Below are 19,828 nucleotides of genomic sequence, written 5' to 3'. Positions count from 1 at the left end.
GGTTTTAAGTTATGATATATCAATAACAATTATTGAGTTTAATTTGAGGATATAAATACATATATTTCACTGAAAAGTTATTGTAAAACAGTCGTCAATAGCATTGGCAAAGAATGTTATTATTATCCGCAAGTACCGAGTAAGGTTGTTTTTAATCAATTTAGATTTCACTAATATTCTTAGCACGGTATCGATTATGATGTTACTGCCCTTTTCGATAACCATTTAATAAGTATCAGAAGTATTTTTGACATATTTCTTCTGAGTAGTGCGTGTCTTTATTACTGGTATTTCTGAACAAAATGCGTCGCGTTCCGACGACATGTTATGCAGTCTATAATACTCCTACAGACTAAGCTATAACAAATTGTATGTTCATTAAATTAAAATTAAGACAATTTAGTTCTGGAAACTAAAGGTGTAAACATTTTATTCTTATTATTATAAATTTTGAGGCAACATTAGGCAAGTATTTAGTCTTCTCTGTACGCCATAATATCTTCGAACGTGTCTGCGTATTATTGGAAAGTGTTTGTATGACAGGGACGTGCCCCGTAATGGGAGGTTTCCGTCTAATGTCGGGAACAATAGCAGCGGTGAGATGCTCATTCGACAGTGCAGATTGCATCTATTAGGATCTCTGCAGCCTCAATGGCTATAACAACATTCTCTCTGTTAACTGTACTAACTTGTAACCTTTACTCAATTTAACATACCATTATGGAAAAATAGCAGCTGTCATTTGTATTAATTTGAAACTGAATCTGATTTTTGCATATGAATAATAAATATATCTTATATTAGTGAAACGTTAATCATATAGTATCTAAACATTTTAATAACATTTTCATATCGATAATTTGATAGCCACATTGTCCATAAATCATGACGTATTCCCGCCAACCAAACAGTTATTGGGGTGTATTAGGTAGCCTAACAATACCCTAGACTGACTACTGATGTACGTCGATACGATTGTTTCACAAAACAATTCATTTGAATTTGACCACTCGCCTGTCCGATTCGTGATAGCATTTGAAATAGAAGGGGTTTCACCGTCAGGGTTATACTGATATCAAATGTTACAATTTTAAATTAAACGTTATATTTCATCAAACAGATATTTTAACGTACTAAAATTTTACATAAATATATTCGAAATGGAAAAGGAAATATACAATAAAATTGACGTAGAATGAATCGCTATAGACAGTCAAGTATAAGTTGGCGTTCCTGTGGCAGCACCTGCTACACCCTTTCTTTTGCCACTTTTTTGTTTATTTTACTAATATCTCCCTAGAAAATAATTTTCTACGTCTCATTTTTAATAGATTTTGGGTAAGTTATCTTAATAAGGGTAAATAAAACAAATAAGATATAAATCAACAAAAAAAATTAGTACATGTTTTTGCACACGCCAACTTACACTTGACGCGCTATAAGAACAGCTACATAATATTTTAAAATGTCACACGTCGTTTACAAAAAATAAAATGATAATAGAGCTTCATAAAACACAGATAAATATAATTGAACAGAAAATTCATTATCATTCCTCTCATGTATGAAATTTCATTACGAATTCGAATCGCAGACAATTTGATTTGAAATATTCTATTAATTATAAGTAAGAGATATTCGTTCAAAGGGTGGATGTAGTATAGTCGTGAGGTATATCGATAACCCTCCATTCCGAACGTAATGTTCACATAATTGGCGAAACATTTCCATTCCAACCCTTTCAAGACACCCGTAATGTTACGGCCTACATGTTATTTAATTACAAAATCTCGAACACAATGTGAATTATCGAATAGACTCAAGTCTCGGTTGCAGATATCAAACGTTAGAGGTAACAACGATCCTTCAAATAATATGACGCACTTCCTTATCAAATATTTCATAATTGAAATATAAGATTTATCCAAATTACTAAATAAAGAAATGATGGGATTGAATATGTTTTGTACATCGTCCGTGTATATTTATGGAATATCTAAGTAAGAAAATACATGATTGTTAAAGTTTTTTATAATTGAAGCAATTAAATTTAAAAATCTATGTCGTTCAATTAATTTAATTTGGAATAAATAGGTTATTATGCCAAATCGTACCTATAAAATAGTTATGTAAAAATTTCATATTAATTATTATTTTATTAGATGATTTCAAATTAAACCCAAACATGATAATATATGTATACAAAATAAGATAAAGTTTCAGTGTAATATTCTCTTAACGCTCAAGTTTGATTTTGTCAGTGATCAGTTTAAACTTACTCGCAAAGTATGGGTTCGTGCAGTCCTTACTAGCTACAGTACAATGTAAAGGTGAAATAGGATTAAAACCCTTCTGGATATCCCCCACGCCAGAGAACTAGCTGTCCATACCAATTATAAACGTATAAATCAACGTGATAGTGTATATAATTTATCATCAGTACCTATTAGAATTTAATTTTAATTCGGGAAACAAACAACCGTCATCATTCTCGCTCGCTTGTCTTTATCACAACAAACATAGGTTGATGGAATACACATGTGACAGAATTTCTATGAAATTTGTCACATGCAGGTTCCCGGTTCACGATGTTTTCCTTCACCGCTGAGCACGAGACGAATTATAAAGACAAATTAAGCACATGAATCAGCGGTGCTCGCCTGGGTTTGAACCCGCAATCATCGGTTAAGATGCACGCGTTCTAACCACTGGGCCATCTCGACTCTTTATCACATTTGTTAGGAATTAATTATAAACAATATCACTTTATAGTCACTTCTACCTGTCATCCCTTACACGGTACAACAATTTATATTTTGCTCTTCATCATTTTTTCAGAAACTTATCAGTAGTTTTGATAAGTAACGAAATGTACAATGCAAAATTAAATACATTGACATTAAATTTAGAACACTGACGTGAAAATCTTGTACGTACTTGTTCCTTAATATATAAAATACAATGTTGACGTGTTGGTCTGTCAAATGAAATATATAATATTGTGAATGTTGCTGGTATAAAAAAATAATGGTTAGCTTGCTGGATTCTGCATGAGAATGAACCATTAAATGCAATAACAATTACGAATGCCCGCTGGACGGTTATTTTATTCAGGCTCTTTTCTACAATTTTCAGACTCCGATTCACCCTGATTGATTGATTCTATTGACTCCACAGCCCAACCTGCTCCAAAACTTTCATATTGTTAAATTAACCGAAGTTATACTAAAGTTTTGATTAATATGAGTTTAAAATTGTAATTCAGTTTTTATAATCTAATTATTTACAAATAAAAAACGGTGTACTTCGTATTAATAATCTGTAAATAAAAATACTTCATTGTGCTTTGTCTTAATAAAATATTGAAATCGAAATGAAAGTTTTCTTATGTAAGAGCCTGTTCTGTACCGTGCATTTGGTTTTAACGCAGTTAACATGCTAACACATATAGTATCGCTTTTGTAACCGAAGGCGTATTTCATACCGTCGACACATAGAACGCTATCTGATGATTGGTTTTTGGCAATTACCAGTATTGCTCACGTCGCAATCGGGTTCATTCACCGTATGAAATATGTATGGGATCCGCGATTCTCTTTGTTGCTAGCATCCATTGCGGTGTTCGTGCAATAGTTTGTTATTCATACTACTCCTCGTTCCCTCGTTAACTGTTTGTGATAAAACAATTTTATCAATGTATATTATAATAAAATATTTTTATTTTTGAAATCAAGAATTATTTTTTATAAACAATGGTGCGGAAGCGTCTGAATTTCACCAATAATTTTAATTGTGTGCCGAGTAATTGTCAAAAAGCTTTTAGTGCATCGGACACGAGATTGTCAAATATCGGGCGAAATCCATTAACAGTTCGCGCCGGTAAAAAAATTAACTGATAATGGTAGAATTTGAAATCAAATATTGTATGTAACAAACTTGTTCGTTTTGGGATCAGTAAACTTAACAGAACTCTTGATCAACAACTAATCTTTAATATTTTTTAATAAAACTACAGTTAACAAAATTTTAATGAAGTTTAAAATACAATATCGCGTAACCTTAAGGTACTACTGGGTATTAAATGATATTTAAAATATATTACTATTTCTAGTTGAAATAATTTGATAAACTTTGCATAAAAGGAATAACCCTTTGTCTTAGGGCGGTAGGTCAATGCTACCGCTTTGCCTGACATTTGTATAAAGGTTACCTTTCTCTGCGTTTTCTTTGTAGACACTACGTTTTATCCGTAAAGACGGGGTGGTATTGTATTGCGTGTAATTTTAACCTTTGTATTCTATCAGGAGTTACCTGATATATTTTGAATCAGGATACAATATTGTATATCAACAACAAAATACAAGTAACATACGTAATACATAACATGACAAGATATCATAATGAAATATCGTAATTAAATGGTACCACGTGATATCAGAAATACTATCAATAAAGCTATAAATTATTATAGAAATTATCATAACGTGCAATCGAGTCTTGGGAAAGTAAAACAAATGTGATATCGCCAGCAACAATAACATCTAGTTGAGGTACAACGTGTGAATAGGAAAATAAAAATGCATTTTAATCGAATATCCGCAATCTATTGTAGCAAACACAATTATACAGGAAAGAGCAATGTGTCGGTGGCACGGAAAGAAAATTGGCCACGGATGGATATACCGTTTCATTCTTAGATAATAGGTTTTAATGTAGGAAATAAATAACGTGTCGTGGAAGAAGACAATGGTTTAGTAATAAGATCTCCTGTTAATTTTGGCGAATGCTTAGCGTGGTCGTGACCGGCGATTTATGAAGGCATTGAAATTACACCGCTTTTGTTTCTTTTCTCCTTTCTCCTATATCTATGTGTATTGTATGAGTCGGACTATGGTTTCTAGGGTTATAAGGTGTTGGAGCTATATATTATGTTTAATCGAGCGTAGATCGTCTTAATATTGCACTTACCTCTCATTTTTTGTTCGTCAAGCAGTTGTCTTTCCAAATTGTCTTTTACTTCCCGTTCTCTGAGGACATCCATTTTCAATTCAGCTGTAACAAAAAAAAAAACAGTTAATACATTAAAAAATACATAAAAGCTGTACAAAGACTTCCTCTCCTTTCAAATGTACTCAACATAGTTTTCTTCATAGCCGAGCATGAGATATATCATAAACATAAATTATAGTACACGAATACTAAGTGGTGCTTGCAAGGATTTGCACACGCGATCTTCGGTCGAAAACTATGTGTTTTATACATTAGGTCATCTCAACTGACTTAAAGAATATAGTTCAGATAAAGTGTTTTTTATTTATTTATACTAACACACACTATTCATAGATAATTGTGTTTTTTTTACCTGGGTGAATTTCTAGTAGTAAATATTTTCATGGATTCTAATCCATTGTTTCTATATATTTATGAGTGCTAGATCTTTTTAATTCAAATTAAAGTAAATCCAAAAACACAAGATAATCATCTAAAGTCTCAAATAGATGATTGAATGTACAAAAGGCATTGTATTTAAACAGTTAACTAAACTCGTAACAAGGCCAAGCAAGGGGCCGATTAGAACATAAACACGGATTAACTCATTCGGAATCCTCACCATTGTGAAGGAGTTGATTTGAGAGATTTGCATAACTTTCAATTAAACCTAACCTGACGGAAATTATTGGGGAGCTACTTCCGATTTGAATACATCTGGGTAATAGATTTCAAGTACTGTTTGTTAATTACATTCGGTAATGAAACGATATATTAATTTTAATACAACGTCTGAATGTAATTTAAAAGTAAAAATAAAATGATTTTATACTTTAATACGTCAAGACAATGCAAGCAATTGAAATTCATTTTCGTATATCTTGTATGTTGTTTTGCAGTTCATTTTTGTTATCCTGAATTAATAGAAAACAAATATGATTGCGATATTTTTCAAAACTTCTAATGATATTTATTTGCAAAATTGTTTCAATCTTATCCGTTTTGAAGGAATAGTGAGCTAATGTAATGTGTATGTAATAATGTGACCACAGGCACTAGAAGTTCCAATTTTGGTGCCGCTGATAATGTATGGTAATGTCCTATAGTGCCAATTTCTTGTTATTCTCTTTTCTTTCTTGGGCAGTTCTTAATTTAAGTTATAATATTGATTGTCTTTATAATCAAGCATTCGAACGCAAACTCTGTATGTGTTTTTGTTGATCATAATAAGTGGAACAAGTTGTGTCAGGCAAATAAATCATTTTCATATTTTATCAAGAAAATAAAATCGATCAATATAACTGCGAGCATAGACAAACAGACAAAGAGAAGAGAAGCTAATATTTGATCAGCTCTACAGTTCAGACAACAATTTAGTCTGATATTTAAAAGTATTTTAGATCGCTGAATAACCTTTGATAATATTTCATGTACAAATACAAATCTTGTTATATTACGCAATTAGTTATTACTATGAATACAAGCTATTCACCAACAACCTACATTGAAGTTAAATCTTAATCGTTCAATTGTTCGTGCTACTAGCTAATCACGTGACTCACAGCTACCGCAATGGAACTTAAAGTACTTATTTTCATCCCATTGTATATACTCGCATATTGTGTGGAGAAAAATCGATCTGATATCGATCATTAAGACGTGATATTTCGCTGAGAGGCAGTACCAGTGCCGGGTAGCTTCTATATCGACAAACAATAATCTACAGAAGATAATACAGAGACAAGTTAACTTGCTCTCGTATGCCGTGTAATAGGGCCGGGAATAAAGGCGAGTTACTTCCACTATCTCGAAATTCAATCTTGTAAAGTGAAACGTTGTCGTGTTCATTGTTTGTTAAATTTTCTGGTACTGTTTATATTTTCAAAAGATTATATTATCCCACATTAAAATGTTTGTATACGATGTATGTAAAATAAATTTTATTGTTGTTAGAAAACGGTATTGGTCTGTATAGATAAGACCGTGAAAATAGTGATTGTTAAGTAGTCAAATCACATGAAAAAAAAATTTATTAAGCTTCTTTCACATAGCACATAGTTTTACTGGTGCATTTGCTTATATAACTTTCTTAAAAGAAGCAGAATTATTTTTTGGTAACGTTAATTTAAGTAATATATATGCGTAAAATAATATTGCGTGATGGGAAATATAAATATAATACAACCTGTTTTGATAATTATATTACATACAAAGTAATAGACAATCATACAAATTTTAATATGAAATAGATCTGATATATGGAACACTAAAACGGCTTAACTACACAATTCAAATAAAAAAAGTTATATGCAATATATTGTGTATTTATATTATAATCAATTTCAATTTGCGAAGAACGTTTTGAGTTTAATTTCAAATCAATCCAGTTGTATGTTGTAATTTACAGGGCTTTTAGTTAAGAGTGGTTTCGCACATGAGACGTAAATTACCTTCGGCGAGGCGGCCATTAAGGTCCGCGTCGGTATGCGCGCGCGCCGTATCTTCGCATCTCGCGATTTGTGAGCCGAGGCGTCTTAACAAAAGATGCTCCCGGTGGTCTTTGAGTCCAGACCGATCTATCTTTGTATTGTTTGATGTTCGCGTTATAGATACGAGTAATGAGTCCGCGAATAATTACTTACTAGACCAACACATAACCAATTAAATTAATATCCAATAACATTTCGGTTCTCGATTGTGCTTAATTTAAAATTGGTTTACAATAAAGCAACATTTAAAATGAAAAGTCGTTAACAACAACGTATTAAACAAAGAAAATAGAAAGCAAAGCTCCGTAGAACACTCGGTTATTACTAAATCGATCGCTATATCGAATCAATCAAACTTAAGAACACGATAGAGTGGGCCCGAGTAAAAAATTACCATTTTATAAATAAAATAACAATAAAAGTGATGCGCCGTTCAAGGGAATATATAATTATGGACAATTATTATTATACCGAAGCTCAATGGCTGATAGATGATTGAAAGGATCGAAACCCATAAACAAAAGGATCGATTCCGGTTACGCAATTTAATAATGGTCTGAAGTAATTAACTGATATCGTATCGACTCTTGAAATATTGTGTTTAAAGCATAAGTGTTCTCTCGAATTGAAAAGTCGTTTTGTTCTTATTTTTTTAGTATGATGTCGTTACGAATCGGGTCCCAGAGGGTCGTAGAGGGTAATTTTATTTCTCTTCAATTTCGTGCACTCAGCAAAGGCAACAACACTATTTAAATTACAGAGTTTGATATCCTCGTAGACATCTTCAAAGAATTTATAAAAACGTATCCGCGAACTCGCGTTGTATGAATCAAGAACATGACATTCAAACTTGTCATGTTAATATTCTCAATTCAAAGCTAGCCAAACTGCGGAGCATATTATGCACTAAAGCCTTCTCTGCAACATTTTTATGGTATAAGTTTTATGAACTACTTTGGATTATTTTTTTTAAATTATTAACGCAATACAAAAAAGTGTCTTAACTAAATGTTCAAATACTATATTACTCACTTTAACATAATTTATTAATATGTCAGTGCACGCATAATATTTACTATTCGCCAATTTAAATAAATTAAATAATAGAAACACAAAGTAACAATAGAACAGTGTCACATAAGTCATAGGGTGAGCGAATTAAGACATATTTTCTCAGCCCCATTGCGAAGACTAAGTTGTGCTTGCAGTTAAAATAACAATTAAAGTCCGTTTAAAATTTACGACTCAAAACTGGCAAAATAATTTAAACGAGCGTTGAGGCAAGAACGACCAAAATGGGTCTTTGAAAACGGAAACAAAAGAACGCATTTAGTTCTCCCTCTGGTTCACCTTTAGTCCTTTTAAAAGCAACAGAATGAAAGGAAGACTTCGGCGGTTTGAAGGTGAAATTTTAATAGTAATAGCATAAGGAAATATTACGGTGCAATTTTGCTGATTAAAATGCTTAAGAAGATGAAGAAGTGCGAACAAAGCCGGATTATTGTTACAAAATATATGTATAGATGTAAAATTCCATAAATATTGTTGATTGTGAAATTTGATTTAAAATTTAACAATATTAATTATTTCCCGTAAACAATGATTGATACAAATTCGCTAATACATTAACAGAATTAAGAATATTTCTAAACGACAAATTCAAAGTAACGATAATGGCTGTCACGGCGCGAAAAACGAATTTTCTTCCCTATGCTTTTTAAATTTACAAACCGTCGGCAATTTTATTTTAGTGTTATTAGATTTTTCCGGCTTATGTCACACGGAGATGTTACAGTGGAGGATTATTCCCGCAGTCTCCTCGCTAATAATCATAGGAATTGCCTTTCTTTATTATGTGTGAAATTTAGATCATAAAATCATTGCAACATTGCCTTCTCATTTTTTTCTGAGTTTAATCTTGGAAGATGTTTATCTATCTCTATAAAACATATTTCACTTTTTTTATTACACTTGTTTTATTTTGGTATCGTTGATATATACTGTAAAAATGACTAAAAACTATGACAAATATTTCATAATGAGTTGTTGTATCTGTGTAGCGTTTTAAACGTACAAATAATGAAGATGTCCACACAAAATAAATTAAAAATAGTAGTGCTTGGAACGAGCACCGCCGGAATAACTCGCGGTGTTATCGGCGCACGCGCAACCAATCTGCGATCGAAACACACCGGATAAGATTATCCGGTAGCCCTGTATTATTTTAATGAGACTACACGACTCCTTGAGATTCGATACGATACGAAAAAAGCTTAGGTAACGAAGCAAATAAAAAGTATACGGGTCAAGAGAGATATCACGCAGCCGCTTCGGGATGACGGCGCTCGCAATGCGAACAATCCCCGCGAGAGGGATTTTTAAATTAGCCACCAAACACGATAAACTCCCTTACATCTACATACCAGCTGACGGCAGATCGCCTGATACCATTATGTCCTCGGTAAGGTACTGATTAAAAAATATCTACATTTATAAGCGGACAACATCTGTTATTTAAATAAGATATAAATTCGCGAGTCCACGAATGTTTTGTTTTTCGGCTTCATTTTTTTCTTTCCCCGGTGAAAGCTCCCCTTCGCAGATATATTGGTATTAAAAATGTAAGGGAGATTTATGCGAATAGCTCTAAGCTTTCATTAGTTGTTCCTTATGAGATGTTTTTGCGGTCGCTCCCTGACCGGTAATTTTTCATTTTTCTGCAAACTTCCTGATATAATGGGAGCGGTGTAAAAAATTTAACTGCATATAAAGAATATTTATACAGTCGCAGCGTTCCAGCTGCGAGCCATGACTTATATTATTACAATTCCCTGTTCCTATTGAAGAAAATTTAATTCTGATTAATATGTTTTTACTGAAAATAATGGCGTAGAAGTTTTTCAATGTTCTTAAATTATTCTTAGTGAGTCAGAATATTTAGTGGATACTTAGTCTGATGTATTTTATGTTATATTTGTTTACATGTTCTATTGATGTGCCAGGGAGATCAATCTCAAGTAATATAATAAATAAGATATCGTGTAAGATTTTTAAGTCAATAAATCTTTAAACAAAGGCCTCAAGTCCTCAAACATTTTTAAAGTAGCTTTCATAGATTTTAAGATCAATAATCATGTACACTTTAAAAAAAAATAATTAAAAAAAATGTGAATACGTATCAGGTGTTAATCGAGTATGTGCGCTTGTTAAACGAAATAAGCAAGTATTAAAATGAGTGGTGTAAAAATATTCTTCCTTGTAGGTATCACAATCCTAATAAAAACACATCTCACTCTATAAACGTGCTACCAAATCATAAACATATGCATAAACGACGTTATTCCGGCTTGTAATTCCATATGTAAATTACAACTAGAACAAGGGTTCAGTTCCACCCCATAGAGACAGCACATAACCGGTCTTGAATGATCTTTTATAAAGTAAAGAATGACTAGGACGTGAAGCTCTCGTTACGTTTGCTGACGAATAACTGCTCTTAAACCTTGGTTTACGTCAGTTTTAAATATTAAGAACAGTTGATATTACGCATACGTTTTGTTTACAGGTCAAATAAAAGCAAAGACCAAAACAAATACCGAATATTATATGATACTCATTAAAGAATAATTATTAGTTAAAAGATTTAATAACTTTATAAATTTATTACATTTACATTACAAAATATTTTGTTCTATATCGAAACCAATATTCTTTAGGTTTAGGATAGTATTCGTTATATTTTTCAATAAAGACATCTTGCACATCACGAATAATTGGGCGTACGTCACATTAAATTATTTCGGCTAAGTAATTCCGAGCGGTTAATTATTGCGCACAAGCCGGGAGGAGAGTTGAGAATGTAATTATTATTAAACTTTACGATTGTCTCACTTTACCCCTTTATATATGTTACAGATATGAACCGTATTAAGGACACAAAAAGCAACGTGGGATTGTGTATGTAATTATATTGGCAGAAGGTTCAAATTCAAGTGTGTTGTATTTGCGTATCTAATATTGCTATTCGTCGTGTAGATCTTAAGATCCTTAGGGAGTATCTTGGCTTGATACGGTACAGGATTCATATTTGAGCTACTGTCGGGAGTTTGTACATATATTATCATCGAAATAAATTCATTATGAACACAGATTTAGTAGCTTTTATGAAATAGTACATCTGTCAGTTTTAGGTGTTAGAAGAGTTATAGGTGAAATTGATATTATTTCAATGTATATTGATAGAAGGCAGATCGTACCTTAGCGCAAAAAAATATCGTTTAACATCGTTTAAAATGATACCCGACAGTGGATCTATTGTGGTGTACCGACATTTACCATGTTTAACTATCGATATGCACATTCTCAACTAGATGGCGTGCGTGTGGTCAAGTCGCGTGCGCAATGTAACCGGAGCGACACGCGCAAGTAATCCAATATGGCCGCCCGATGTCTCTTACATATCGGTACATTGCAGGAATGCAATTTTAATACTCCTGTTAATGTCACTTATTGTTTACTTGGTTTCATGGTCAAGTGGTATGGAAACCATGTATCAGTTACCATAATCACTCTATGAACTGCTAGGTGTACACAAATGGCCTTGTTAATATTAAAAAATATAAATGTTTAGCGTTTGTTACTTCCATAACCATATTTTTTGACAAAAATATTGCACATTAAGCTTAAAAAAGTAAAGGTTTTCATTTTGGAAGCAAAAAATCCTTTCATTTCGAGACATTAAATGAATAATTTGCGAGATAAAAATATGTTCACGCAACACCCATAACTGGTGCGTATTTAATGAATACTAAATAACAAATCATGTATTTAGGACTTATATCAAGTAAGGATTTCAAACAAATCATAATAATACATTTACAACAAACGGTAACAAAGTCGAAACTAGTTCCTTAGTTTCTTATTTTATGGATTGCATTTTAATATTTAGATTTTGTATTGCAGATATAAAGGTATATGAGTAGTAATAGTAATATAATATGAACGTATGAAGTGCCTATAATTTCCGATCACCTTTAATTGTTTTTTATCAACAATTGGCATGATTAAGGAAGGATTTAGGATATTAATATAGGTTTGATATCATAGCACTATAAGTCATGTCAGCACGTTGGAGTAAACAAACAAAGATTGCTCCGAGAGATTCAGCGCTTACGTTACAATGGTGCGAAAGCTGGCGCGGCACAATGCCTCGTTGGTATATCTTCGCATCTCGCGGTGGCTCGTTAGCTGGGGGCGGTTTGAGCTAGCGAGTTATGAGTACTGCGATCGACAGCTTTACTCTTTTCACTTAAATAGAAAATATTACTTTAGAAGCAATGATACGTTCGGGTGACATCTACACAGCAAACAGTCACGCCATAAAGATATTATTATTAACCAATGATATACTCGTATCATGATATACTACATACATTGGCTCTCAGCTTATAGTACCGACTTTTAATACAAGTTAAAAAAGGAATCAATAGTTTCGACTTACGATTTTATAGGATTTAAAATTTTTAACGTTTTATTTAGATAACTCAAAACATTAAGCAATTTTGCTAATTTGGTTACATCGCGATATAATAGCAATATCCCTGACAGTATTGTAAAAGCTTTCATATCAATTGAATCCATTAGCTGAGTACACAAGTCCTGTCTGTCTATTTGCTCATCAGTTTTTATCATTGGCCAGTTCTTGTTTGTTCGATCGGTCACTTCCACGTTATTGATGGGCTGTCCCTCCAACGCAATGTGATCTCATCCAAAATTATGTCATAAATACATAGAAATAAGAAACGTTTTAATTTAATTGTCACGTGTATTTGTCTGTTTACATTGTCTGACGTTTAAGCTTTAAATGCTTGTTCATATGATTTGGTTAATGTATCTGCTGATTTCAGTCCTATTTTACGTCCAACTGTTATTGAGATTAGATATGTTTATTGCAAAAAAAAATCTGAAGTAGTTATAACAAGCAATATATATACATTGCATTAAACATTTTTTTTAGGTTTATTATACACTTATTATTACTATATTCGCAACTGCATTTGCCTCTAATTTGTTTTTCATTCAATGTATATAACCAATTATCGGACTACATTTACATCAAATTGGGTTGTCTGGAAGAAATGGCTAATAAGCCGTTGTACAACACTTTTAATCTACTTCTTTTTTTATATTCTATTTTTGCATTTTATTAATTTTGTGTTACTTTCCTTTTTTTTGTTTTTTGTTTGTGGTGTGCAATAAAGTATAATTCATTCATTCATTCATTTTGAAGAACGATCGGTTTAGTACATTAGTCGTTAAAATGTAACAAATACACATTTCGACTTTAGAATCTTTAGTCTGATTGTCATTATCATTTATTTTTTCACATTGTTTTATTCAAAATCATTATCATAGGGATTTTGTTTTATCTCAAATTGAAAAAAATATAGAAATTAAAAAATCACAATAATATGATTACACTGATATCGTAATTTTATTAATATTTTTTATAATCATAACAAAGATTTATACTTAATATTAATATTATTTTTTAAGTCAATACAATATGCAATATCGAGACCATGACTACTATGGTTCTCGACACCAGTTATCTCTAGATATGGAGGTGGAATTTCCTTTCTAACAGAACCCCATAAAATACGCTTGTCCTATCTGCTTTCGCATGTGCCATTTGTCCGTTGAACAGCACTTAGCTTAACAAAAACTGATAGTTGTTAAACAAAAGAGGTGAACAAAATCTCGTACAAGACCGGGCCATTTGGTTCAGAAATAAACTAAGCGGTAAGAATTAACAGGGATAAAGGATTAAAGAGTAGCCGAAGTAGATTTATGTCGCGATGATTGCGATCGGGACCTCTCTGCGAGTTACGAATGTTTTTAAAGCCACTATGCTCACAATGAAACCTGCCTGGAATTGAAAAAAGTTGACGAGTTCGGTAACAAAAAATATTATTGTTGACGTTTTGTGTCACATAACAATTTATCTATCTATATAAATAAAATTAAATGTTTGTTTGTCCCATATGTGTTCCTGGACCGGTCTTGACCTGATTGTGATGAAAATTTGATGATTCGTTCTACACACGCCCGTAACGCCCGCCACATAAGAGCAAGATGTTTTATTTTGGTATGATCTTTTAATTTATACTTTTTATTAAGTATACCCTCGATAACCTGGGCCAAGAAACTAATTTTATGTATTCTTTATCGTGATACAAATAACCTTTTTCAACTTGTTAGATATAATATTATTTATAATATAATATTACACACCTGAATAGTCTTTACGGAAATTACTAGCCATTTTACATTCATTGCTTGTGTTACTGTAACAAATCGAAAAAGTTTTATCACGGTGAAGTCCTTTCATAGGACCCTCCCGTGTTATCTGATAATACTCTGAATGCAGTACATTTGTCTGAGCGACACCCACCTCTGGTGTAAAAATTGTCAACGAATACATCTGATAGCAATCTACTATTTGTGAGCGACAGAGGGGCGACAGTTTCAACTAATGTTTACTTTCGTAACCACAAAGCTACAGTAAACATAAGCTACGTAAGGTTCAAAGGATATGAAAGCTTATATACAATATACAACCGAAAGGACGACCAACTAAAATACAAGCCTTCCAACCAATACCCGCCTATCAATTCAGCCGAGGCGAACCAAGCGGGTGATTGCTGTAATTTCTATAAAAAAATCAACGGTAAGGTTCGCCAGACACATCGATTCGAAAAAATATTTCATCAAGAATAATTTTATTATCGTAATAACAAAATTACTGGTTTAGTAAATAGATTCTCAATTTCCAATCTTAAGCCTTTAGCACTTAGGAAGTTATTCTTTTGGCACTTGCAACATATCAGGGGGAGAAATGGAACCTTTTGTTGGCCTATAGCATTATTATTTCTCATTTTGTTTTGTTTATTAATACAATTGGCTCGAGGCGCAATATTGATATTCAAGTTTGATGATGACTCGCGCCGCGTTTTCTGATCCTCTGTGTTTTTATAGCTTTTATAACAATTGCGTCTTTCCTTCCTTTTGTTTAGACATGGTCTGAATGTATTATTATTATATTGAATATATGTATTTTAATACTTTCAATATTGCATAATGTTTTCTTTATGAAGCTCGTTATTTAACAGTATTTTAGTTAATAATACGTAATCATAGATGTAAATTATCTTCGATATGTAAGAATGAAAGCATAGCGCACGAACTTATTTCTCATGGTGAAAACAAAATGACGTGAATAAATAACTCGCAGAAATATCAATTAAACAATTATGCTGTCCGAATGGAATCGTGGGTAATGATAGTGGGTTGTGCTATAACTCAGGCGCATCTGTTCTACGGCTATTTGCAAAGGCACGACATGCGCCCGCGCCGTTTCTCGCATGGAAAATAGATATTCGTATTGTCCTGAGTGTGAGATATATATTGATTATTTTATGTAATAAAACAATATTATTTCCTATATTAATTCTTAAATAATTTTAATCCATCCAATTTTAATCAAGAACTAAAAGAAAATGTTATTAACAACTACCTTTCAGATACGACTTAAGACGACAATAAATAAAGTCAATAGGGCTGTATAGAAGCTGCACCGAATGCAAATAAACTACACGAAGTGGTTGCGAGATGCAAGTATGTAGAAATTACAGGGTAAACTAATATGATCACAGAGATTCAACGCTAATCCGTCTCGGTATAAGACTGTTTATGAGAAATCCTATATCCGCTAGATATGTACCTAATATCGATTATAACATTTATGTGTTACATCCACTGGAGAAAATGTTCAAGTCCTCATAATATAATAAGCCTTAATTTTATATGTAAATTCATAAACGCTTAAACTACAAAGATTGGTAATCGACTGCGCCTTCAATGCTAAATAGCTCAGGGTATTTTTACCTTAACTCTATAGATCTTATCATAACTCCATTTATTCAAGTGAACAACATAATAAGAATCATGTTTTATTCAAATGAGTATTCTAACGAGATCGAAGTAGTTAATTTCTGTTGATATGATAAATGCGTAATTATTTTAAACTGAACTCACCTTTTTCGTAACTGATTTGCCGTTCCTGTTGACGGGCATTATCTGCTGCGACTTTAAGAAGTCCCTGGATGTTTCTGAGAAGAGTCTCTGTAGAAGAGACCAAAGTGTCGGCAGTGGGGTCTACGGGAACGTTGGGTGACGAGCCTTGAGCGGGATAGTTGACGGGCGCCGGGGACGAATTGGTGGGCAGATCACGATCGCCATCACTCAAGTCTGCTCCTAGGCAAAAATGCGTTGTTTATTAAGGTTATAATTACAATAGCTTATTTATTTACTAGATTATAACTTGAAATAATTCCACGTCCACAAAACACAATCTTCAAAAGAAACAATTAATTAAATACAAAGATTACATATAACAAATATTTAAGTTATCCGGTATGCTAAATGAAACAAAAATAATAATAAAAACGAAGGGATGACCTTATATCAATAGCAATTAATTTATCAATTGCTTGCTTTAAATATATTGGTTACAAAACAATCAATAATAAAAACGACATTACAGATCGCGTGCGTGTATCATTCGCATAACAATTATTATTGTAAGGTACATGGAAATCGCGTGGTAATCCATGCGGTGCGTTGATGAAGCAAGAGCAAGGCCTATTCGAATACCATTGAAATGTAACTTAATAAATTAAGCGCCGTCCTCTTTTTAGGTTGCCCATAAATCGAATGCACACGGGATGAATGATATAAACAATATTTTATGCCTTTTTAAAATTAATAAATGTGAAAAATATTCTCTTACATAATTTGTCTAATCAATATAAGAGGCCGTATTGTAACATGCATTTGATTGATATTTATCAAATATTTACAATTACAAAACTATTTAAAACTACTTGATATTCATTATCTAGATAAAGAATAAAAAAAACCTTTTCTGTATGTTCAAAGAAGGAATAAAACTATTTATTTTTAACGAGTATCTACTGTGTAGCTCAGTTTACAAGTCGTTTCGCAGATACTAGTCGGAATAAGGACACGGTTAGCCATTCGACACCGAATGGGCTGTCTCTAAGCGATTTATATATGCTTCGCTGCACTATACCGCTTGTTCCTTTTGCGATCTTAGATCGGGTACTTGAATAGTACCAATTATAACGGATCTTATATCTTTGTATTATTTCTGTTTAATACTTAAGCTCTACGACTCGTATTTCATTTATTTAATTACATACAAATCAAAAGATTCAAGTTGAATAAATAGTAAATATTTGATTACCGTCTCTCACGGTTCAAAGTAATCTATAGATACATATAATTTAACTGACACGATATTGAACGCTCATCACATAATAAAGACAACATCGTTTCGTCATTGTCGATGAGCACGATAGCACTTTCGAGTTGTCACAACACGATCTTCCTAATAAGGCCAATTAACAAAATTTTTAATAAAGCTTACAAACGAAATTAAACCCTCTGAGACTTGATTTAAAAACGAATATACATTAATAAGTAATTAATTGTTACTAACACAGCCAAATGATTATGAGATGAAACAGGGTCACAAATACGATGATTGAAAGAAAGAGGTAACATCGGATCGACAAAGATCAAAGTTGAATGACACGAATGTGAAGAAAAAGTTTTTATAATGAAGACAGGGTGATCGTCACGATTATACAGCAATATTTGAAAAAAAAAAGAGATTATGAACTTGTAAATCAAACATTTTCTTCTTGACTAGTTTTTAAATTTAAATTTGGGATTAATTTAATAAATATCAGTATTATTATAGAAGTAAATACCTGGTCAAATTTTGTATTGAATTTGGATAAGTTTCATTTTATTTATTTTGTTTCTTAATTTTATATTCGTTTTCTAATGATGGTTAATAGTTAAAAAGAACACAGATATTAACAATGATACTAAAATAATAATTCTATGTGGAAGATATCAAGTGCAATGTATGTTGTGCCTTGTAAAATACCGGTTCAATTATTCTTCAAACCTGCACATAGCCATACAAACTATTGCTACTTTGCGGTACTTTAAAGTTAAGTGGAAGGTACCTACTAGGCCTATACATAGTAATGAAACTTACTGATGACAGCTATCTAATAACTATTACTGTACAATAAAGACATTTTATTTACACTAAATGAAAACTTAAGTGAAATTTTGGCCAAGGCCGCTAAAATTTGTTAATGATATGCGACGTTTTCAAATTACAAATCAACAATTCTAGTTTTATTTTATGACGATTTCAGTGGAAACACTAATAAACTGATACTTATAATAATATAAGTCGCAAATTGTTCATAATTGTACGATTAGGTGTCTATCTTCAACCGACGTGTTATTTACACATACAGAAATTATAGATTATATCGTTTTGTAAAGTTCCCACGCTTAAGAAATACATGTTCAGCCTTCGACGGCTACATACACAATCCTTATTGTTTCCCAAATTCGCCTATTGTAAGCTTCTATTATTTACATTTTTGGATCATTGTTTTGATTGACGTACGATATTAGCGGGAAATGGTTGATTTAGTTTAGAAGCACTAATTAGTTTTATACTTAAAAATAAAAGAAAATCAATAAAGTTTCTTGTGTCACATGACAAATCGATATATTTATATTTTAGACGTTATCGATAAGTTTATAATTATAATAAGTGGCAAAAAGTATAATCTTATTTATTGAATTTTCTGTTTATATAACAACATAAATAATTTAGTGACGCAGTTATTAGGATGCCAGTAACGAGTTTCCCTATGATTGATGATATACGAAGCAAGAATACTAAATTGATTAAAATATTTAGTATGTTAATAGTTTCAATATGTCTCTCTGTGTGCTATTATAGTGACACTACTGTAATGGTATAACGAATCTTCATACATCTTTGAAGAAATTTTCATGCCATCCATCATTGATCTTTAATCGTCTTAATAGTGCAAGATATATAATAATGAAATCTTATCTTATTAAAGTATACTTAGATTGATAATGATTATCCGCTTAGTTACCACTATCTATGTGATATATCGTCTTATGTTCTTTTTCGAATCGATTAAGAAAAAAAATATTTTAATTATAATGTATCAATGTGTGTGTGAGGCATAAACATAAAGGCAGTACAATATTCTCGTCTGTTTTTGTTGGTAGAAAATCTTTGATATAGTGAATGAAAAATGGAAATGAAATACATTAAATGGCTATTAATTTAAAAGAAAAAGTAATATATATTATCCCATACTTTATCTGTAGTTAAAATTTAGTCTTGATAAGTATTA

The 19,828-nt window shown here is 32.0% G+C and overlaps 1 protein-coding gene across 6 annotated transcripts in view; it reads right to left on the bottom strand.

The window, feature by feature from the left end:
• The window catches only part of LOC124532061 (dachshund homolog 2), a 128,322-nt gene that overhangs the window by 27,347 nt on the left and 81,147 nt on the right, over window positions 1-19,828 (bottom strand). For 4 of the 6 annotated variants that reach the window (XM_047106692.1, XM_047106694.1, XM_047106695.1 and 1 more), the window contains 2 exons: window positions 16,575-16,793; window positions 4,969-5,052 (listed from right to left, as the gene is read on the bottom strand). In XM_047106692.1, the coding sequence (XP_046962648.1) occupies window positions 4,969-5,052; window positions 16,575-16,793 (303 nt within the window). The remainder of the gene's footprint in view (window positions 1-4,968; window positions 5,053-16,574; window positions 16,794-19,828) is intronic. The other 2 variants (XM_047106693.1, XM_047106697.1) reach the window with 1 other exon arrangement.

This window comes from Vanessa cardui, chromosome 8 (genome assembly GCF_905220365.1).
Source record: "Vanessa cardui chromosome 8, ilVanCard2.1, whole genome shotgun sequence".
Classification (NCBI taxonomy): Eukaryota; Metazoa; Arthropoda; class Insecta; order Lepidoptera; family Nymphalidae; genus Vanessa; species Vanessa cardui.
This window is presented reverse-complemented; position numbering and strand designations above follow the sequence as displayed.